At 38.5% G+C, this 23,949-nt stretch overlaps 1 protein-coding gene across 1 annotated transcript in view; it reads left to right on the forward strand.

Annotated features, from left to right (window-relative positions):
• LOC142194892 (choline/ethanolaminephosphotransferase 1) overlaps positions 1–23,573 on the forward strand; it is a 56,692-nt gene extending 33,119 nt beyond the window's left edge. The window contains exons 5-9 of the mRNA XM_075264322.1: positions 4,165–4,249; positions 14,679–14,810; positions 15,345–15,503; positions 17,291–17,416; positions 18,881–23,573. Coding sequence (XP_075120423.1) covers positions 4,165–4,249; positions 14,679–14,810; positions 15,345–15,503; positions 17,291–17,416; positions 18,881–19,000 — 622 coding nt within the window. The 3' untranslated portion in view covers positions 19,001–23,573. The remainder of the gene's footprint in view (positions 1–4,164; positions 4,250–14,678; positions 14,811–15,344; positions 15,504–17,290; positions 17,417–18,880) is intronic.
• The last annotated feature ends 376 nt before the right edge of the window (positions 23,574–23,949 follow it).

The raw sequence follows: 23,949 nt of genomic DNA on the forward strand, positions 1-23,949 counted from the left end.
GAAATTTACCATTGTCCTGGTCGCAGCGCCAAAAGAGTTGCACCAAACATATACAAGATTATGGGGATAACTTCTATCCTTAGGAAGAGACCACCTTCTCAGGTGTGTGGAGACTTATACAGCCATAGTTGCTCCACTGCAAGGGAACATGGGAAGAATATGCAAATCTGTCTCCCAAGATGTAAACAGGGAGACAGTGCCTCTGTTATGCTGCCCTCTATAGCAAGCACCCTGAACATCATGACCGACTTCCCAGAAGTCTTCACTGCATAATGCGAGGTGCGAGGCTCAAAATTTTTGCAATTTTTGCTTGTAATCTCTGCTGCAAAGTTGCATGAAGGTGGTTGTATACGTGAAATATTAAGTTGTATTTTTTTTTTCATAAACTGTGCTGTACAATTTCAAATAAGTTAGATTTTGGTGTCACAGTTTTCTATGTGCAGTATAGATTTTTAACATATTAGGAAGGGTTCACACTACCGTTTGATTCCGTTATGAAGGTGTCTGTTAATAAAAATAAAAAAAAAATGGACACCTAGCATAACGGACAGTAACTGATGACTATCTGATACTGTCTGTTATAAGTCCGTTGCCCATAGACTTCAAGGTTAAAAAAAAAACCACAAAAAAACTAACACTAACGGACACTAGATAAAATCCCATTGAAATGAATGCAAATTTTAACGGACTACTGACGAATCAGCCAGTGTCCGTTGCTAAAATCTTGAAACGGACACTGCTGATAGTCACTAAAGCTAGTGTTCTGTATCACTGTTTTTGAGAACATAAACTCGTGTGGTAGTTGATTTATTATTTTATGTTTTGTGTGTGAATATAGGATTGAATAGGAGTTTTAGGTGCAAATATAGATTTTTTTTTTTATTTTATTTTATTTTTTTGCATTTTTTTCCAAAAATTGTTTGTCACAAAGTTGGTGGACATGGCTATTGATGACTCATTGAGACGCACAATCTTCAGGTTGTCTACTTTTAAGAAATATATAGGGTTTAGGGGCTCACCTTTCACGGTATGTAATCCCTACATGTAAGAGTATGATAAAAAAATTTAACATTTCCAGCTTCAAAACAGATTTTTGTTATTTCCAGTTCTGGTGATTTTATAAAGATATGTGAATGCAAGTTATAGGCCTTAGTGAGACGAATGAAATCTGCACATGTTGAACTCTTTGTTTTTAGGAGGCTTGGTGCACATAACTTTATTTGGTTTCCACTTTTGGCAACAAATATACATATATTTGCATTTTTTTTTTTTTTTAATAAAGCATACACTTTTATATCAAAATTGCATGAAGGTGCCTGTTCGTATACAGTACCAAGTGGCATTTTGACAATAATACAGGTGTCTACTTTAAGAAAATATATAGGTATGTGGGTTATGTCAATCTCAAAACTATGAAAGGGTTAAACGTTTCAAAGTCCACATAATTTGACCTTGGGCTATTTATGGTCTCCTGTTTCCTGTTTTGGAACCACTGTTTCCCCTTCCCATTTCTCTAATACTGTCCATTTCTTGACTATTGTATCACTTTTAATAAGCATGTTCCTTTCCACGTAGCCCTCAGTATTTACATGCAGTCTGCCTTTATTTTGTAATTTTGAGATGGACAAAAAAACTCCTAGACTCCTGCAGCATTGCCAAAATTCTACTTGACACTGTATACGAACAGGCAGCTTCATGCAATATTGTTTTAAAGTGTATGTTTTATGAAAATGCAAATAAATTTATATTAGTTGCTAAAAGTGGAAACCAAATCCTACTAATATTATAAATGTGAAAGTTTGGATGTTTGATCCTCAATCATGCCAAAACGCCTGAACGGATTTACCTCACATGTCACACACAGACATACATTGTGACCTGGAATCAAACATAAGCTACTTACTGAGTTGGTAAATGCCCGTACTTCACGGCCACAAGCACAAAACGTATGTACCGGCATGGCTGCAGGACCTGAGATGACGTCATTCCAGGCCCTTCAGCTGCTCTTGGATTGGATGGGCGCTATGGAGTGGGCGGAGCTATAGCGGCTGGAGGGCACTGTGCAAACTCAAGAAAATGGCGGCGATCTGCCGGTCAGCAGAGTGACGAACATGCCGCCGTGGTCTGCGGCCGCAACGCCTGCCTTGCATGGCCCGGTAGCGTGAGTAGGACGGAAGAATTCATTGTTCCAACTGTGCCTTGAGGAGGGTGGGAGGGGTGCTAGGGGACATGTCGGCAGCATATCTCTGTGTCGCGTCCCCCATCCTTCTGGCTGTACAGAAATGTGCTGTGCCACCTCTGCCGTGGAGTCCGGGCCGCACTGCACCTGGGTATACAGCGCATATACCCAGATGTGGCGTATGGGGGGAAGGGGTTTGCAAGGGGAATGGGGGGGGGGGTTCGGTGGACACCTGGGGGAACTGCGCAGTTGTAGCAGAGCCGTGACACAGGTGCATCATCGCCAGGAACAATTCCTGGCGTATACGCGGGTCGTTGCCGACAACGACACGCGGACGAAGTCGCGGGCAGTTGCTAGTAAAGTTATATGCACTAAACTTTAAAAAAAATAATAGTTCAACGTAAAGAGTTGATTCATATCACTAAGGCCTACACCTACATACACGTATCTTCATAAAATCACCATGACTGGAAGGAAAGAAAATCTGCTTTGAAACTGGAATTGTTAAATTGTTTATAATCCTATAAAATGTAGAGATTACACACCATGAAAAGCAAGTGCACCCCTACACTTTATATATTTCTTCAAAGTAGACCACCTGATGATTACATGTGTCTCAAAGTTATCAATAGCTGTGTCCTCCTTCATGTAACTTGTGACGTGACAAACACAATTTTTTTTAAAAAAATTGCACTAAATCCTATATTTACACCTAAAACTCCTATTCACATTTTAATAGGTACACACCAAACACACACAAAATGGGAGTCTTGTATTTTGCTAAAATACACACACGTTTACTCTGTGTGAACGGGCCCTTAGACACGCTCTCAGAATTCCTACAAATTTGGAATTTTCCCTTCTCTGTGGAGACCTGTCCCTAATGGTTTAGGATCATTGTTCGTATGTACTTTTCTACAGTACAGTAAATGAGAACTTTAAGCATACTTTTTTGCAAACTGTAACAGTGTTCCTAGTTTACTTAACATCAAAACCAATATAAATGATTTATTTTAGTTCTGATGATTTTATGAATGTGTGCGTGTTGATATTGTCCTAGAGGACTATAGTCATAGAGAGTCATAGCACATGTTGATTTAGAAGGTGCAGTAAATACGGTACAACTTTTTGTTCACACTTTAATATACATTTATATGCATTTTTAAGTTATACTTTATGCTGTCGATCAAAGTGCTTGAAGGTGCCTATGTGTATATAGTGGAATTTTGACAATGTAGAAAGTAGGTGTGAAAAGTTAGCATAATTTTTTCTTTTTTTTTCTTTATGCAATTACAATTTTAGCTTTTATTTGTACTTTTGAAAAGTGTAAAAATTGTCCTAATACCAGTGCTGTACACAACCCCTGTCAATTTAACGGTGAGTGGCTATATCATGCTGTCACTTCATCTAATACCGAGACACTATCTAGTTGATTTGATCATTTGTTCTCTTATGTGCCAGGGACTAGTCTAGTATTTTTTCATTGCCTTCACCATGCTAATTTACCTATATAATATATTGTATAAGGAAAACCCTAAGGATATAAATCACCCATATAAATATAGGCCTAATTCAGTTAGTATGTCTTGTCTGTGCTTGCTAGTCTTGACCATTTTGTTTTGTCTTAAACGTTTTTCCATTTCTGCAGTTATGTATTTTATTGATAAGGGTTGGTTCACACTAGTGTTTTGGACTCCACCCCCCATTTCACTAAAAATAGGTCGAGAAAAGTCCTACAAACAAAACTTTTCTCTCTGCTGATTTCAGGTGGTTTTTTTGGGTCCCCAATGGACCCGAAGAATGCAAACCTGAATGCTAGTGTGAACATAGCGTAATGCATTTATTTTGACTGTTTAGTTTACAGAAATTTTAATAATTTTTACTTTTAACAGGCAATAGCATATAAAACAAAGATCATCTTATCTATAACTGTCTTAACTGTGTAATAATTTTTTTTGTCTCTTTGACTTCTTGCATTTCATCAGAATTGATGTGACTGAAGTGCAGATCTTCATAATTCTCATGCACTTGTTGGCTGTGATCGGTGGACCAGATTTTTGGCAATCAATGGTAATTTATGTGATTTTTAGTAAAATTTGCTTCTAATTTATCAAATAAAACTATAAATTGCACCAAACATGCTTATACACATAATTTAAGGCCAATCCCAGTGTCATACTTGTGCTGCTCTATTACTTCTGTGTTAGTGCTCTCCACTTTTTTCCTCTCTCTTTATGACTAAAATTGTGTAGCATGCTGTGATTCAGATGTGAGAGAGCCTGTCAGAACACAGTTGAGTAAGAAATACCGTAATTACAAGTTATCACCGCACAGGATAGAAGATAATTCTGATGTCGAGAGAATTGGGACCCCTTTGACTTGAGTGGACTACCTGTTTAATTTAAAGAAATCTATGAAAATATGATATATACAACTCCTATTTCTTAAAATGTTTTATAGCATGAACAAAGGAGATTTGTGAGAACTTAAGAAAAAGAGTTGTTGATGCTCATCAAGCAGGCAAAAGTTCGTTCTACGTTGTGGAAGTGCACCTTTTTTTTTTTTTTTTTGCTGCAAAGCCAAGAATGGCTACAACAGGAATGGGAAATGCATTGAAATTATTTATATTTCTATCTTCTGCTCAATCCACTCCTTACTTTGGCTGACAAACCACAACAGCAAAATCTGCAACAAAAAAAGCTGTGTTCCACAACGTGAGGCCCTAGTCTTAAAGAATTTGAACGCCGCCAATTTACAGTCAGATTCATGAGTCCACCATTAAAGGGGTTGTCTCATCACAAGGATCCTATCTATACCTCTTGTTAATGTGGATGTAAGACTTTTCCTAAATACAGTGCTTCAGCAAAACTGCTTTGTTTGTCCACTATCTTACTTTATTCAATTCATTGTTGACACAGCCCTTGACTTATCTGCTCAAAAGTCAAGTGATGTATCTCAGGGGGAGGGAGGAGGGGCTAAGTGCACGGGAGCGAGCCTGTGTTTCTAGCTATTCCTGTGTCTACACCACACATGTGACCTGCTCTCAGATAGAGGAGAGGAGCTGCATTCATTTCTGAACTCGTCTTCTGTTCTCCCATTTATCAGGTTAGCTAATTCAATTGTGTTTATTATGGCAGAGACGGGCAGTATTGTGCATATAGTGTTTGAGGACCTTTGATGACATCACAGGCCCTTCAGCTGCCCCATAGGATCACGCTATGTGGTGGGAGGAGCTACACGCTAATTTGGGGGCGGAGTTAAACAGCAGGTTGCATGAAACCCCGCCCACCAAATGACACAAGAATACAGGAAGAAAGAAGATTTTACAGCAGGGTAGACTGGTGAGTATGCGACGTGGGAATACCTCTTTAAGCAGACCCTGAACAACAATGGAATGCATGGTAGAATTACAAGGCACTGATCTGATCACCTGGGTGAATTAGGTGACTATTGGAATAATGTTTTGTAGACAAGTGAGTCAAAAACATAGCTTATTGGTTTAACCCCTTCCCAACATTCGCTGTAATAGTGCGATACTGGCGGGAAGGATTGTGTTGAAATATGCCTTGTGGGTGTCTGGCATTATATCCCGCTGAACTCTGATTGCGGGTGTTAACCCCTGAGAGGGATCTCAGAGGTTTTACTATGTATTATACCACAGACCACCCCCACTGCAGTGATGTGTTCAGGGCTTGCCAATTTTACTTTAAGGCAGCCATGGTGTGATCAGTGACCCAAGATCTGCTCGCCGCTGCGATGCCACATACTTGGTTGATTCTGCCAAAAATGGAGGCTGTGTGCCTATCCGTCTGCATAGGCTCACAACCTCCTATACGTGTAATACACGTGGTAAAAAAATGAATAAAGCTCCAAAAATCTAATTTTCAAATATAAAATGTTAAATTACATATTTACCGATTTAAAACTAAAAAATAATTTAACATGCGTGGTGAACGATGTAAAAAAAAAAAAACACATAGAAATCTGCAAATAATCAAATTATTCACCATTTTGCATCACAAAATGTTCAATTTAAAAAGTGATTAAATGATGCCGATGCAAAAATAACATTGGACAACAAATTTTTACAAAAGTTTTTTGCTTCCTTGAAATTTACAGGTGATTATGATAAACCTATTCAAGCGAAACAGAAATATACAGTCCTATGAAAAAGTTTGGGCACCCCTATTAATCTTAATCATTTTTAGTTCTAAATATTTTGGTATTTGCAACAGCCATTTCAGTTTGATATATCTAATAACTGATGGACACAGTAATATTTCAGGATTGAAATGAGGTTTATTGTACTAACAGAAAATGCGCAATATGCATTAAACCAAAATTTGACCGGTGCAAAAGTATGGGCACCTCAACAGAAAAGTGACATTAATATTTAGTAGATCCTCCTTTTGCAAAGATAACAGCCTCTAGTCGCTTCCTGTAGCTTTTAATCAGTTCCTGGATCCTGGATAAAGGTATTTTGGACAAACAATTCAAGTTCAGTTAAGTTAGATGGTCGCCGAGCATGGACAGCCCGCTTCAAATCATCCCACAGATGTTCAATGATATTCAGGTCTGGGGACTGGGATGGCCATTCCAGAACATTGTAATTGTTCCTCTGCATGAATGCCTGAGGATTTGGAGCGGTGTTTTGGATCATTGTCTTGCTGAAATATCCATCCCCGGCGTAACTTCAACTTCGTCACTGATTCTTGAACATTATTCTCAAGAATCTGCTGATACTGAGTGGAATCCATGCGACCCTCAACTTTAACAAGATTCCCGATGCCGGCATTGGCCACACAGCCCCAAAGCATGATGGAACCTCTACCGAATTTTACAGTGGGTAGCATGTGTTTTTCTTGGAATGCTGTTTCTTTTTGGACGCCATGCATAACGCCTTTTTTTATAACCAAACAACTCAATTTTTGTTTCCAAAATGAAGCTGCCTTGTCCAAATGTGCTTTTTCATACCTCAGGCAACTCTATTTGTGGCGTACGTGCAGAAACGGCTTCTTTCTCATCACTCTCCCATACAGCTTCTATTTGTGCAAAGTGCGCTGTATAGTTGACCGATGCACAGTGACACCATCTGCAGCAAGATGATGCTGCAGCTCTTTGGAGGTGGTCTGTGGATTGTCCTTGACTGTTCTCACCATTCTTCTTCTCTGCCTTTCTGATATTTTTCTTGGCCTGCCACTTCTGGGCTTAACAAGAACTGTCCCTGTGGTCTTCCATTTCCTTACTATGTTCCTCACAGTGGAAACTGACAGGTTAAATCTCTGAGACAGCTTTTTGTATCCTTCCGCTGAACAACTATGTTGAACAATCTTTGTTTTCAGATCATTTGAGAGTTGTTTTGAGTAGCCCATGATGCCACTCTTCAGAGGAGATTCAAATAGTAGAACAACTTGCAATTGGCCACCTTAAATACCTTTTCTCATGATTGGATACACCTGGCTATGAAGTTCAAAGCTCACTGAGGTTACAAAACCAATTTTGTGCTTCAGTAAGTCAGTAAAAAGTAGTTAGGAGTATTCAAATCAATAAAATGATAAGGGTGCCCATACTTTTGCACCGGTCAAATTTTGGTTTAATGCATATTACGCATTTTCTGTTAGTACAATAAAACTCATTTCAATCCTGAAATATTACTGTGTCCATCAGTTATTAGATATATCAAACTGAAATGGCTGTTGCAAACACCAAAATATTTAGAACTAAAAATGATTAAGATTAATAGGGGTGCCCAAACTTTTTCATAGGACTGTAATTCCACATAGTCTGTATCGTGTAGAAATTTTGAGAAGCATAAGATGAAGTTAGTGATTATGAAGCATTTACCAACAGCATTAGTTCAAATATACGAAAAGTGTTTTGCTGCAGATTTTCTTTTGTACTCAATGGTGCATCCCATATTATTGTCCAGCAATAGTTAGCTAGTAGAGATGTGCGAACAGTGAAATGTTTGAAGTTCGATATTCGATTCGAGTAGCCCTTCAAAACTCGACTGTTCGAATGAATATCGAACCCCATTATAGTCTATGGGGGAAAAAAATACTCGTTGAGGGGGGAAACCAATATTCGACTCAGGAGGGTCACCAAGTCCACTATGACACCTCAGCAAATGATAACACCTTGGGAATGCAACTGGGACAGCAGGGGAAGCATGCCTGGGGGCATCTAACATGCCTAAGTCCCTGTATTATGACAATAATAATGCGGGAGATGACTTTTCCCCATAGGAAAGCATTGGCCAGCTTTGATTGGCCGAATGCCATACACTGTACGGCATTCAGCCAATCAACACTGGCCAATGCTTTCCTATGGGGAAAAGTCAGCTCCCACTCAACTCTGCTATTCCGGAGATGTAGCAGTGCTGTGCGGTCAACGCTGCTACATCTGAGATGTACAGAGCTCTGCTCAGAGATTGCTGTAGACCGATCTTAGACTCTGCCTCCTCCAGCAGAACCAGCGTTGATTGGCCGAATGCTGTACACTGTACAATCAACGCTGGCCAATGCTTTCCTATGGGGTAAACTCAGCTCCTGCATAATGCAAGCTGACAGGGATCCCGACTAGCATATAATGTGCTGCCACGAGATAGAGCCCCAAAGAGCTGTTTGAGTAACATTCCTACCTAAATAAAGCTAATTCCTAGCTAACCCTGCCAGTACAGATCTGAAATCCACTATTCGTCTAAAGTGGAGGTCACCTGATTTCAGCAGCCAATGGCTTTTTCCGTTTTTTTGTTTTTTTTTTTTTGTTTTTTTTTCAATGCCTCCGTTGTCGTAGTTCCTGTCCCACCTCCCCTGCACAATTATTGGTGCAAAAAAAAGCCCCAGGGAAGGTGGGAGGGGAATCAAATTTTTAATGAGTTTTCCATATGGTGTTCGACTGGAATCGAACATCTCGAACAACCTGATATCCGGTCGAACATGTACTCGGTCAAACGCTGTTCGCTCATCTCTGTTAGCTAGCATTGATGGATTCCAGTTGCCTTGATAACTTTATTCCATCATGGCAATATCCTGGTGAAACCATTCGCCATGTTTGTTACTGACTGCACCATGATTTGCAGGGAAAAAAATCCAAATGAGAATGCAAAAAATTAATTTTCAATGACGTTGCACTTCATCGCTTTTTAATCTTCAAGAAGGTTGTCTACCAATTTGATGTAGTTTGGTGCTCAATAGTTGCCAAGGAAATTCTCTGAAACATCCTTGGAAGATTTCCTCATTTTCTCAGGCTCCACCAGCAGCTCTTCAAAGTGCTTGTCATTCATGATGTGTCTGATTTGTGGACCAACAGAAATACATTCCTTAATCTTGGCATCGGTTATTACATTTGTCTCAAGTAACAAAAAGTTTCTGCTTCCTTGTTCATTGCTTTCACAAAACTTTTCATCAGTCTGAAGTGGATGCATAAATATCATTGGTGAGTCCACAATTGCTTTATGTGCAACACTTTACTGCCCGGGAGCCAACTGGTTACAGATTGGACACTTCCTTCTACTGTAATATGTCTGCTTAGCACGGTTGTTCCATTCGCAAATGAAAAAACAAACAAAACAAACCTGTGTTAAATCATCTTGGCTGCTTTGGAAGACAGAAGCAGAAACCTCTGTACCAGGTGACGGCAAATGTAATCCTTAAAGTCTTGAAGCCTGTAACTCCTGGACTAAGTCATTCAGTTCTGGCTGGGTTAAAATGAGGCTCACCAGACATACATGGCTCAAAGTCTGAATCAACGTCGTTCTCTATTTCTGACCTATGGACTGCAAAATCTTTATCAGCCTCCTCCTCTAAACTCTGTCTCTGGTGGCTTTGGTACTGGGAGACTGTAATCATATGGCACTGGTCTCCTAGCCGAAGGCAGATTGGTTTCTCTGTTAATCATAAAAAATGCTTTCATTATCCCAGAGACATTGGTTTGACTGTTCATATGGTCCTTCGGTTCCTATGAATCATTGGGACATCAAATCCCATTGACTTGCGAGAACCTCTCTGCCAAATTCTAAGCTCAACTGTCATCTTGCACAACATATGTGAGGAGCCCAGGATTTGTCGTGATCACCAATCTTGCATCCAAAGTATAGCTCATAGGCTTTCATTAAAAGAGCTGTCATTGTGCAACTTTGAGGCTTAAGCGTGTACTTTCCACAAATGTAAAAGGATCTGTGAGTGTTCCAGCACTGACAAGACATTTTAGCTTTATCAGATCTTAGTGGAGTAATTTATCGCTGCTTAGATTTAAAATAACTTGCAGAATCTTTTGCAAGCGGATATTACAGCCTCTGTAGGCTGGGACCAGACATGTCTAGACATATGTAGATGTGCCTAGTCTGCAACAATTCCGTTGAAGTTTTGCAACTTCAATGAAGTGCAAACAATTCATGCCTTATATTGTGGATAATACAGGTACTTTAATAGTCTAAAAAAAAATTGCTAAAACAGAAGATTTCTGAAAAAAACCCCTACATGACTGGACACTTTCAAGGTGATTTTCTTGATCAGCGGCTCTAATTACATAAGAAACACTCAAGTGTTCAGGAAACAAAATCTTCGTTGTCCAGTTTAATTGATTTGTTACATACCCCTCAATTAATTCTTTGAGGGGTCTAGTTTCCAAAATGAAGTCATTTGTTGGGGTCTTCCACTGCATTGTTACCTCAGGGGCTTTGCCAATACAATATGGTGCCTGAAATCAATTCCAGCAAAATATGCCCTCCTAAAAGCTCAATGGTCCACCTTCTATGCTGTGTGCCAATACTGAAATATATATTCAGATGTAGGGTATTTCTATAGTTGGGAGAAATTGCTTATCATACAGTATTTACAGGTGCATTATCTCTTTTTAACCCCTTGAAAAAATTAAACATTTTGGCTTAAAGCAGCATTTGGTAGACTCTAATTTTCCATTTTTATGACCCAAGAGAAAATACTCACTACACTCCTATATAAATTCCTTGAGGAGTCTAGCTTCCAAAATGGGGGGGGGGGTTTACTTCCTGGGGGTTTCTACTGTTTTGGCATCTCCTGGGCTCTACAAATGAGACCTGGTATGTGAAAGCTATTCCAGCAAAATCTGTCCTTCAAAATCCAATTAGTGCGCTTTCCATCTCAAACTCTGCCATGTGCCCATGGATCAGGTTACCAGCACACCAGTTATCCTTTTTAACTCTGTGTGATGAAAAATTCTGTGTGATGCTTTTTCTCCCTGTGAATGTACAAATTCTTGGGCTAAATGAACGCATTATTAAGTGAAACATGCAAATCTTGCCTCCATTTTGTCTTAAATCCTGTTAAATATTTATAGGGTTTTGGCTTATTTAAGGGTTGCAATTTTGAAACCGATTTATTGGGATTTCTAATACAGGGGCCTTTCAAAGCCTTTCATAACTTAGTCTCTTGAAAAATGCATTTTTTTTTTAAATGTGTTTGAAAATTACTGTTTGACTGTAAGCCTTAAAATGTCTGCAAAAAAAATTAAAGGTTGATTTAAAGTTTGATGCCAATATATAGCAGAGATATATAAGTACAATATGTCACAATAAAACAATCTTAAAGTAAGTTAGTGTTCCAAAGTAATTTATGGATAAAGTGACATATCAGATTTGAAAAATCGAGCTCTGTCAGGAGGTCAAAAACAATGGAATGGATAGACAATGTAAAACGCTGCATTCCAGCATTAAATCCTTCTGTGAAACCCAGTTGTATCATGATTTTAGCCAAGATGGCTAAAGGTGTTGTCTGGTATAAAAAACATAAAAGCAGTTAGACATTAAACCAAACCAAACCATTACCATTATCACCAGAGCGGTCACGTGACCGTCCCAGGCACATTTTCAGAGTATCCTGTGACGTTCCATTTCATCGCCACATACTATATTCCCGCTCCAGTCTCCTCCTGTCCGCTTATTTCTCGTCCCCTCACTTCTCGTCCCCTCCCCTCAGTACACACCTTCTTTTCATACTTGCCTTCCTTTTCTTTTCTTTAAAAAAAAATAATATTTTTTTGCCCAGAAAAGTGTTCGTTTAAAGAGGACCTTTCATGTCCTATAACATCAACTGTATGCTATATTCCTATAACATCAGCAGTATTTTATATTGCTAGAAAACTGACACTGTGCAGAATTTGCTTTGCCGGTATGCACCCTGGAGCTAGAGATATGTTAGTGCCATTCGTTTTGCCACCAGTATCGCTGCACTGTCAGAATGGAACATCACTACAACAATAGCAAGTCATCTGTTCACTATCTATCTGAACAGACGGCATCAGGACAGGTGCTTGCAGCACTTTTCTCTCCACGTTTTTCAAGCAGAGAGGGCTCTCCGTACGGAGAGCCAATGCTGTCGTGAATCCAGCCTAAATTGGGTATTGCCATAATCGTATTGACCCACAGAATAAAGGTACATGTTACTTATGCTGTACGCTTTGCAAAATTAGAAATCCACCAAGAAACAGTTAATACAATTTAGTCAATAAGTTATCAGCACACACAATGTTTATTACAAAGTTCGTACCACAAAAAAAACAAGCATTCATATGACTAAATCACCATAAAGACCAAAAAAATACAGCTAGTGCAATGTAAAGACAAAAAAATAAATAAATTGCCAAATCGTTAGTACACAACTTGCTATATCAGGAAGAAAACATATAAGCTGTGGGAGCATGAATTAAGGTATACTCCACTGGGGAAATAGTACGGAATTTGTTCCCAAAGTACTCCGCACAACTCAGTTTGTAATTTCAATTTCATTGTGTAACAATTTCAGTGTGTAATATGTTGTGCCTAGGCTTGAATCACAGACTAATGCTCGTAAATCTATTGTGCATGGGATACCTTCTTAAGTTTTTAGAGTGTGTGTCTTTGCTGACACAAGCTGGGCACAACACATCGGACACTGAAATAGTGTACTTCAGTGAATGCAATATTTACTCTTTATTTTCAGCTGCGCATTCAATTCTGGAAATTAAATGAATGCAATGCTCAAGGGATAAAAATACTTGCTATGCCACTTGATAAATCTCTTCTGTGGTTTAGTTTCCAAAATGGAGAATGTCATGTCTGCGGACTCCATTTTACAATTCAGGGGCTCTGCAAAAGTGGCATGACATTCAAAAACCAAACTCTACTCCAGAAACCAAAATGGCGCTCTTTCCTTTCTGTGCCCAAACAGCAGTTTATACCCACACCTGACATTAACTATGTTAACTTGTGTACAACAGTGTCCTACATGTTTAAATCTGTCAGTTAATTTACTTATGTTTTGTGATAACCAAAACAGAAACACCCCCTCACCTTTTCCAGCAACTACTGCACCCCAAAACTCTGATCATTTTAATTTTTGAAATTTTCCAGTAGCTGCTGCATTTCCCCCCTTGAGTCAATAAGTTTTCCCAGTTTGTTTTGTGGTAAAATTAGGGGCCTCGGCTTATATTCGGGTCGGCTTATACTTGAGTATATACAGTATCTTGTAATGGAAATTCAAAAGAAAAAGCTTTATTCAACTTGCAACAGGAACAAAAATAACAAAACAGCTTAGCCCACACACAGGGCAATACCTGCATAGACCAGCCTGCAAAAGAGAGGATTTGCAGACAAGCCTGGGAGCCTGTACAAGGCTCCCGGCTGTCATGGCAACGGGACGTCAGCCCTGGAGCATGCTCCAGGAGCCGGCGATCCCGGCCAAAATGGCGGCGCCCATGCGCCGCCGGGAAAGTGGCGCCTCCGGCGCCTTTGACCGCGGCGCCGGAGGGGTTAATGCCTCCGATCGGTCCGGGGACCGGCGGCTACGGCGGTCGCCATAGTTACAGACCCGACATGCGCCGTACTATTACGCCGCATGTCGGGAAGGGGTTAAATACTGGTAGAACACTTTTCATTTTCTAAAGTAAACATTGAAAGTGTTTGATTGAAGTGCATGAGCAGAGTACAAGCTGCTAAACAGGTATTCTGCTCATTCATCTACACAACTTGTGAGGAGCTGTGATTATTATGGTTTTTACCATAAGAAATGATTCATAAAGATTGCAACACTACATAAATAATTTGCATTTAGGCTTTTTCTTTATGTGGGAAATTTGAGGTGATATGACTCAATATAGTGCAATTACACTATCATTTGTGTCTGGTTATAAAAAATGTTGCCAGTTTATTACTTTCCTATAAAATTTGTGTACCTTGGGAATGGCTAGTCCTTTTAATAAATAGCTTAAATAAATAAATAAAACCACTATTTGCCGTATATTACTTAGCTCTGCATATATTGGTATATAATTAAACGTTTTGGCATGTCTCAGCATTTACGTGTGAAATTAGGAAACTGACCTTAATAACTGTAGTGTGAATGCTGGATGCCTTACTGGTCGAGTCATGTATTTTGTTCAAGGTAAATTTACATGTAATAAGTAACCTTTTTATATGAAGTTTATAGACAATGGACATTATATTCCCTGCTTATTCAGTTTTTTCTTGTATCTTATATTATAGATTCCTCTACTGAACGTTCAAGTTAAACTTGTTCCTGCCTTCTGCACTGTTGCAGGCACCATATTTTCATCTGTCAATTACTTCAGAGTTATTTTTACAGGTGGAGTGGGAAAAAATGGATCAACAATAGCTGTAAGTTCAAGTGTTTGAAATGTATTATGTTGAGTGTTTAGGTAGGACCACCTAAATCTGCTATAAACCTGCATGAAGACTGCTGTTAATTCTACTACTTTTTCTTGGAGATGGCAGCATGCAGAGGGTGGAGGTTTGTAGATGAAACGTCCAAATTTGATGAGACGGGAAAGCATCCAATTCATTAGGGGAGACAGATTACACAGGTTCTATTCAGGAAGAAAAGCACACACAAGAGAAGGGTACTGGAAAACTCCTTTAATATAAAGACAGAAGCTTTCTTTCTTCCTGTGTATTTTTTCAACAATAGATAAACAGGACAGAAGAAAGCCTTTTTTATGACTGATCAGAACAACAGACTAAACAGCAGTTTGAACATCGCCTAAGGAAATGGGCTTCTTTATATGACACTGTCACATACTGTATGTTGACATCCCTTTTCATTTTTTGAATTACAAATTGATGTGCCTACTTTCTAAAGAAGATTTAGTATGGCCTTTCAACTTTCCTCTTTTCTGTCTATTCTAATTTTAGGGTACCAGTGTATTGTCTCCAATGCTACATATTGGAAGCGTCATTGTTTTAGCTACCATGATATACAAGAAATCTGCTGTTCAGCTGTTTGAAAAGCACCCATGCCTTTACATTCTTGCATTTGGATGCGTTTCTGCCAAAGTAACAAATAAATTGGTGGTAAGAATTATGGTTTCACTTTTTTTTTTTTTTTTTGTAAATGTAGATTGTGAACCCCATATAGGGATCACAATGTACTTTTTATTTCCCTATCAGTATGTCTTTGTAGAAAGGGAGGAAATCCATGCAAACGTGGTGAGAACATACAAACTCCTTGCGGATGTTGTTCCTGGCGAGATTTGAACGCAGGACCCCAGCGCTGCAAGGCTGCAGTGCTAACCACTGGGCCGCCGTGTTGCCCCAGCCCGAGTTCAAACTTTTGTCCGGGGCTCTCTACTCCCATTTTCACTTTCTGTAAATGAAATCATTGTTTGTCTTTTTGCCAAAGTTGTTCTTTTTAATGTTGTAGAAAGAACAACTTTATTGCTTCCCAGCCTTTTTTTTTTTTTTTTTTTTTTTAACTCCTTCTCGCTCTGTGCTGTACTATTACATTGCGCTAAATCTTAAGTTCACGCTGAGTGCCGTAATAGTACTGAGCAGTAATGCCGCAGCCACAGAAGCTGTTATGCAGCCGAGAGCCGACTACAGCTTCCCCATGAACCCTTAGTGTTTTAACTCCTTGGATTCTGCGGTCAAAGATGGCCGTGGCATCCCAGGGGTTGCGCGATAATAATGACCCCTGGTCCAGTGACACAAGGCTGCCTGGAGCCCCTTTACCTGCTTGATCCTGCTCAGATGCAGGAAGTCAGCCTATGCTAAAAATGATGTCGTCTGTGATGTGTAACCTTAGGTTAAACTTGAACCTTTTTGATCTTGACAGTGAAGCACCAACTGTAGGGGTGACCTAAGATGGTAATTATAATTTTCCCCTCTCTTTATTAGCTGGTGATGCTGAAGGTCAGGAGGAAGTTCCTGAGCATGTTCCTAATTAGTCTCGTACTTGAGAAAATACAAAGGTGGTAAATGGGGAACCCCCAGTATCCAGGTGCTGACAAGGAGTTTCCCTATATGGCCATGAACTGCTGTATAGGGTAAACCAAATACAGGGTGAAAGTAGTGCCAAAGCTAATCAAAGAGTGGTTTTAGATTTGGCACATAAGTATGTGTTAGTAGGACACCTGGCGTACGAAAATACCAAAGAGCACATTCTACATTGTACAAAAAAGTAGGAAAAGGTGGCACTGATAATTCTCGAACCAAAGGTTCACCATTGTCTGTAATATATCCAACAACAAACCTTAATATGGGACTTGACAATTGTCTTTGCCACTAGTGTGGTGGTGCTCAGCAACCCGAAGTGTAAGTAAACATAGCAGGAAAAAAGAACAAAAATGGGAGGGCACTCACCACATGGCAGAATATCTTCTTAAAAACACAGTCCTTTATTTAAAGTGCATTAAAAACATCTCCTGGGAGGGAGCGATAGCATCGTAAGCAAAGAGACAACAGCCGTTTCACGCTTTCTCAAGTCTTGCACACAAGGCTTGAGAAAGCGCTTTGGAGAGTGCGAAACTGCTGTTGCCTCTTTGCCTACGATGTTATCGCTCGCTCCTAGGAGATGTTTTTAATGCACTTTAAATAAAGGACTGTTTTTAAGAAGATATTCTAATAAATGAGAGGTCATGCTAGGTATTTTTCTACCCTTGATCTAATGAACGATACTGGCAGGTACCTCTTACTAAAAGGGCTGGTGAAGAAACAGCATTTGTCACTACTTTTTCTGTCCATGTACTATATTTGCGTGTGGGCATCAGTTCTAAATATGTTATTGTGGCATGTTTTTGGTTTTATTGCAGAAATGCACACAATAATTTGTAACATTTCTTCTTGTTTTGTTTTTTAAATAGGTTGCTCACATGACAAAAAGTGAAATGCATTTGCAAGATACAGCATTTATTGGACCTGCCTTGTTGTTTTTCAATCAGTATTTTAACAGTTTCATTGATGAATATATAGTACTATGGATTGCCCTGGTAAGGACTTTCTATTGTTTCAGAACATTTTTTTTTTCTGTTTTAATGTTTAGATCAGGAGGTTTTTTTTTTTTTTTAGAGGGGTTGTCCAGAAGTATACTATTGAGGACCTGTGGTTTGTATACGTCATCAATAGAAGTGGGCATCTGATTTGCTGCAGCTGCTGTATATCAGAACTAGCACAGCTCTGCATACTCTGTAGCAACCGGCAAACATACTGTAAGCTTGAATGGGACTTGTAGTAACTTCCCTAACCTTTACACAATGTACACATTTGTCTTTGTTCTGGTATACTTGTTCAGTTGCACTGAAAACAGCTGAAAAACAATGAGATTTTAATGAGCCATACAGAGAACAGGTTATCAATTGTATACGGCTGGGCACCCCTTTTGTTTTACTAATCCAGTACTTACCAATAAATATAAGAACAGAATCACTTATTTATTAAAGTTCAAGTGATTTTGCTTCTATGTCCGTTTATTCTTTGTCCATAGGATGGGGGAAAAGTGTCCAATCGCTGGGTTCCCGATCATCAGGTGCCCCCAGTGATCAGGAGGAGGGAGAACAAAAGTCCACCTAAGAACTCCTTTTGAATGAAGTGCCAGTGCGCTTTTGTGACCTGCACTTCATTCACTTCTATTGGGGATGCCAGCATTGTAATTTGCCCACAGCTTCATAGAAGTGAATGGGGCTGGTCATGTAAGCATTACATTCACAATGAGGCCTTGGGGGAGACTTTCAGTTCCCCATACTGATCACTGAGGGACCTGGTGATCAGCCCCCAGTAATCGGACCCTTTTCTCCTGTTCTGTGGATGGAAGATACGTTTCCATAGTGGCACAACCCCTTTAAGTCTAAGTAAAATTTAGCAATTTATTAATATTGTAAGCTGAAAAATAATGGTTTGGTTCACCACAAATCAAACTCTCATAATGCAAAATGACATTTTTAATGATTTAAATATGCACGTGATCTTGGGTAAAGCAAACATAGTAATACAATATAAGATAAGATATTCCTTTAATAGTCCCACAATGGGGAAATTTCAGTGATACAGTTTCATAGATGGTACAGTAGTATATAACAAGAGAGAAACACATAGAAGCTCATGGCAGATAGAGAAATCCTAGGAATCATAGCAACTAAAAAGAAAGAAACCCAGACACACTGCAGGATCATTTAGTTCTCTGTGCAGATTGATGTTAATAATAATAATTATAATAATAATAATACAGCCGACTTGGTTGTAGGACACGAGGAGGGGGGTCACAGCATGTGGATATAACAAGCAGAAATTTTTGCAGAGGTGGGGGACATAGTCAGCTATCATGATAACATGTGGTAGTTCCTTTGGTAGGTGGTGAGATCTCCTGCTCACAGCTGATAGTTCGGTATCTTGCATCAGCACTATTGTCCTTTTAACCACAAAAAAAATTCTCTAATGCAAATTTATTTATCTTTCAGGTATTTTCGCTGTTTGATTTAATTCGTTACAGTGTAAGCGTCTGCAATCAAATAGCTTCTCATCTTCACATAGAAGTCTTCAGGATAAAGACACATAATACATATTCTAACCATCACTAAGTGTTCTAAACTTTTAAAAGGAGTCTGTCAGGTTCAGAATGCCTTTTCCCCCCACTATTGTGTTTGTGGGTGTTTGGTGACCATTTTTATTATACTTTATTAACCTATCTAACTTCCTTTTTATTATAAAACAGGCTGTAACATTCTCCTTAGCAACCCTCTGACAGAGCTATCACTAAAAAAGAAATTCTGTACATAGTTGTATTGGTAATATGAAGAGCTGAAGCATTTACCAGATTGGGGCATGGTCACTTCAAATGGCTGTACCTTCTGTTTTATTCCACCTTGATCTTTTATCTGAAGCTAAGATTTTTTAAGATGCTAAGTTTTAAGTACTAACTATAACAGAACCTGAGATATCACTACTTAAAAACAAGGTTGGGAATTTGAAATGAATATGCAGCAGTTCATTCTGCCTATAAAATCACGTTCCCGATAATATTTTTAAGTAATGATATCTTTAATTGTTTTCCAGCTAGTTCTTCAATCTTTGCATCATATGAAGGAGAATTTCAATGATACCAGAAACCATTTTCTAGGTGGTGTAAAACTTGAGATACAACCATTTGAAAAGATGATTCCCACCTTTGGTAAAAGCTTCAGCTCTATTTGCTACATTGAGTACAGGTGTATGGACAGGTTCTTCCCCGTGGCAGTGCTTAGGTCATTGCTAATGGTACTTTGAAGCCTGTCATCTTTTAAAAGCAAGTTTGATAGCTTAATAAAACTATATTACAAAAATGTTCACCCACCGCCCATCCCAATAGCAAAAAAAATAAAATAATTGTAAACGACACTTTAATATAAGCCAAAACCTATCTGTTTAGCCACAAACAGATGAAGAAATGCAGAGATTTTATGTGCCCAATTTATTTGTTTTTCCATACAGACAGCTATGATGCAGTCACAGGCTGAAAATGTTGTTCACAGCTTATGGGGTGACATTGGGCACTTATGGGGTGACATATGTAAATAGGCCCCTCTCTGATTCACTTGAGGCTGTTCAATATTCATAAAAAATATCTCTGCATTGCGTCATTGGTTTGTGGTCATAAAGGTATGTATCTGGTTCTGTTAAAGCAGAACTAAACTTTTATTCTTGTGTGAAATAAAGAGAAAATTAGGGTTGGGAGATTTATATCTCAGCCATTATATAATGTAGAAACCTGCTTTTGGTATCATATGAAAGACAAGAATCTTGTCTTTCGTATGATGCTAAGTTCTACCTCTATGATTTACAGAGGTATCACTGGTTAAAATCCTAGTTATAGCAAGTTTCTACGTTTTATGATGCCCGTGACATGGCCATGTGAAGTGACCATCCCCTACCCTCATTGTCCCAAATGCCAGATCTCATAGAAAGAAGCCAAAATTTAGCAAAATGTATTAATGATACACATACTGCCAGAAAATCAGAAGTTGCCTGAAAGTTTAATGACACTTTAAGGGTCCTGCACTGTTACTGTATTGGAAGTGTTTTAGACCTGACAGACTCCCTTTATGGTAAAAATGCATGTTTCATAAGAAGAAGAGATAATGAATCCTAAACTAAGTTCAGCATTTTAGAAATACATCTGTGAACTCATCAAGTTCAGATTTTTGTTCATGCTTGAAATTATGTTGCAAAAATATATAACAAATCTGAAAGTCTTCAGGCATGACAAAAATAACTACTCCTGACTATTGTCATTATAAAGTTTTTAATATCCAGTGTTTTTAAATAAAACTAAATGACAAAATGCATATTTATAAATAATAGCTCCACCCCAAATTGTCTACATTTAAATAGCTTTTAGCTCCTCCCTTCTTTTCTACGCTGGCATTAATATTTCTAGCAGGGCAGAAAGTTTATAATGTGGTGAAACTTGTGTTACAATGTGTTATCTGTGGTTTTACACAGGAATACAGCTACTTTATTATCTTTAAGAGAATCTGTCAGGTGATTTATACTGTCATATCTATAAGCAGTGTATAATATAGGGACAGAAGCTAAATTTTGATTTAATGATTTGTGATGCATTACATCTGAGTAAATTTTACCAGAACTCCTAGACAATGAGAATCTGCTTAACCCAGCCACACAAAGTTACTGACACCTCTTTCTGTTTTCCTATGTATACAGAGAAAGCTGGCATTCAGCGTGTGTGAGCAGGCTATTCAGGACTCTCACTTGCTCTTGTAGATTGTTCTTCCAGATTGTTACTTAAACGTAATACACCAAATCACATATTCTTATATATAACAAAACTTTGCTTCTCTCCCTCTATCCTAGTTTACTCTCAAGAAAACAAAAATCCACTTACAGGTTCACTTTATGGGTTGTCCAACTCGACCTCATAAGTTCCATGATCAAAAGACAGTGAAGCCTCCAAGAGTCAGGTGGCTAACGCTATTTACATTTGAGCACACATTACTCAATGGGATAGGCTTTTTTTGGTGGCACATTCTTTCTGCCACAGTGCGGTCAATGAATTCTGCAAATTAACCTGAGCACTGACTTGCTAGTGTAGCTTATAGCAACAACACTTTGGGGATTTGGATATTAAATTATTAAAAACAAACACTCCAGTAAAGATTCTTCCTTTCCCCTTCCCCACGCCCTCTTATTCCCTTTCTCTGACCAGATGCCCTCAGTATTAGTTCTTAGTAAGATGAACAAAAACTTTATGTTCAACTTTAAGGAAAGTTTGAGTAACGTTTACTTCTAGAGAAAATTTCTTCTCAGACATGTGTGTCAGATATGTGTGCTACCAACAAAACATATTCTAGTAATGACAAAAGTCATATGTAAAAGCTCTATTCATACGACACATCAGGCGGCAGTTTATAAAACTATTAAAGCTTAGTGGGCTATTTTTGATGGATTATTTTGAACAGCCTGAAAAATTTGCTGGTTGTTATTTACAGATCACTCACAGACTAAAATCTGCATGGGAATCCTTGGAAATGGAAGCCACATGTATGCAAATTGGCCATGACCATAGACCATGGCAAAATCGCTTAAACACACTTAAAATTGAGCATGTTCTATCCCAGGTCTCATACAACAACTTAGCATTAACAATGTAATAGCTGTATATATATTTTCTCAGCTTTCATAATTAATAAAACATGTGCTTCACTAAAGGTAAACCTTTATTTGCCAAAAGAGTAATTAGAGAGTTGTCCAACTCCTTTATAAAATATTCATTTATGCTACTGGTAGGGCCAATAAAAGGTTAAGAAGAGTTACTCTGCTCTCCCTGTTTCCAATTTTCAGTTGCAGGTTCTGTTTAAAGGTCTCCCAGTAGTTGTCAGTATTGATGTCCTTTTTGTCTCTTCACAAAGGGCACATAACTATAGTGGTGTGTGGTTTGTGAAGAAGTCATCACTGAGGATTGTGACTGACTGCAGCGTTCACCTCGCAAAAACAGGAAGGACATCACTGTTGATGACAGCTGAAGGGGGCCTGTAAACAGAAACCACTGTTAAAAATGGGGGTAACCCATCATATTTTGTATACATTGGCCTTAGCAACAGCACCACTAAAGGTTTTAGAATATATATATATATATATATATATATATATATATATATATATATAGTGTGTGTTTGTTTGACAACCCCATTTAGTCTAAGGCCCCACGTTTCGTTTTTTTGAGCCCAAGCCAAAAATGGCTAGACATGAGAAAAAATATATATTTCATTCGTGCTTCTCAATAAATTAGAATATTATCAAAAAATGTTTGTTTTTGGTTTTTAGTAATTCAATTGAAAAAGTGAAACTCATATATTGAGTGAAGTTTTTCAAGTGTTTAGTTCTGTTAATATTGATGATTATGGCTTACTGCCAAGGAAAACCCAAAAGTCATTATCTCAGAAAATTAGAATATTATATAAGACCAACTGTAAGAAAAATTATTTAACACAGAAATGAAAAGCATGTACAGTAAATGCACTCAGTACTTGGCCAGGGCTTCTTTTGCATGAATGACTGTATCAATGCGGCAATGTAGAGGCGATGGAGGCGATCGTAGAGGTGTTATAAAAGCCCAGGTTGCTTTGATAGCCACTTTCAACTCATCTGCATTGTTGGGTCTGGTGTCTCATCTTCCTCTTGACAATACCATAGATTCTCAATGGGGTTATGGTCAGGTGAGTTTGCTGGCCAATCAAGCATAGCGAAACTGTGGTTATTAAACCAGGTCTTGGTACTTTTGGCAGTGTGGACAGGTGCCAAGTCCTGATGGAAAATGGAAATTCCATCTCCAAAAAGCTTGTCCGGAGTAGGAAACATGAAGTGCTCTAGAGTTTCCTGGTAAATGGCTGTGCTGACTTTGGTCTTAATAAAACAGAGTGGACCTACATTAGCAGATGACATGGCTCCCCAAACAATCACAGATTGTGGAAACTTCACACTAGACCTTAAGCAGCTTAGATTGTGTACAGCTTTTCCACTCTTCCTCTAGACTCTGGGATCTTGATTTCCAAATGAAATGCAAAATGTACTTTCATCTGAAGGCACCTTTGACCACTGAGCAACAGTCCATAACTTTTTGATAATATTCTAATTTGAGATATACTATTTTGTGTGTGTGTGTATGTATATATATATATATATATATATATATATATATATATATATGAGAGAGGCTCATAAAACCGCAGCAAATTCTGCAACAAAATAACGCTGGTTTCTCGCAATGTTGGGTTTTAGCCTTAATGTGTTTTTATTATACTTATCCCAGACAGCTTTTTACTTTCACATTTGAGCAGATTACCAATACCACATATTCCCTCAGGAAACTGCTCATATCTGAATATTATTGCTGATAACATTTAGGGGAATTATCATTTTGGAATTTCAGGAATGTCTACAACAATTTACATTGAAGAGTGTACAACTTTTTTGTTTTCTTTTTATATTTTAATGCAGTTCATTTTCTGTTGAGTGTAGATTCCTTTTGTTG

The sequence above is a fragment of the Leptodactylus fuscus genome, chromosome 2 (genome assembly GCF_031893055.1).
Source record: "Leptodactylus fuscus isolate aLepFus1 chromosome 2, aLepFus1.hap2, whole genome shotgun sequence".
NCBI lineage: Eukaryota > Metazoa > Chordata > Amphibia > Anura > Leptodactylidae > Leptodactylus > Leptodactylus fuscus.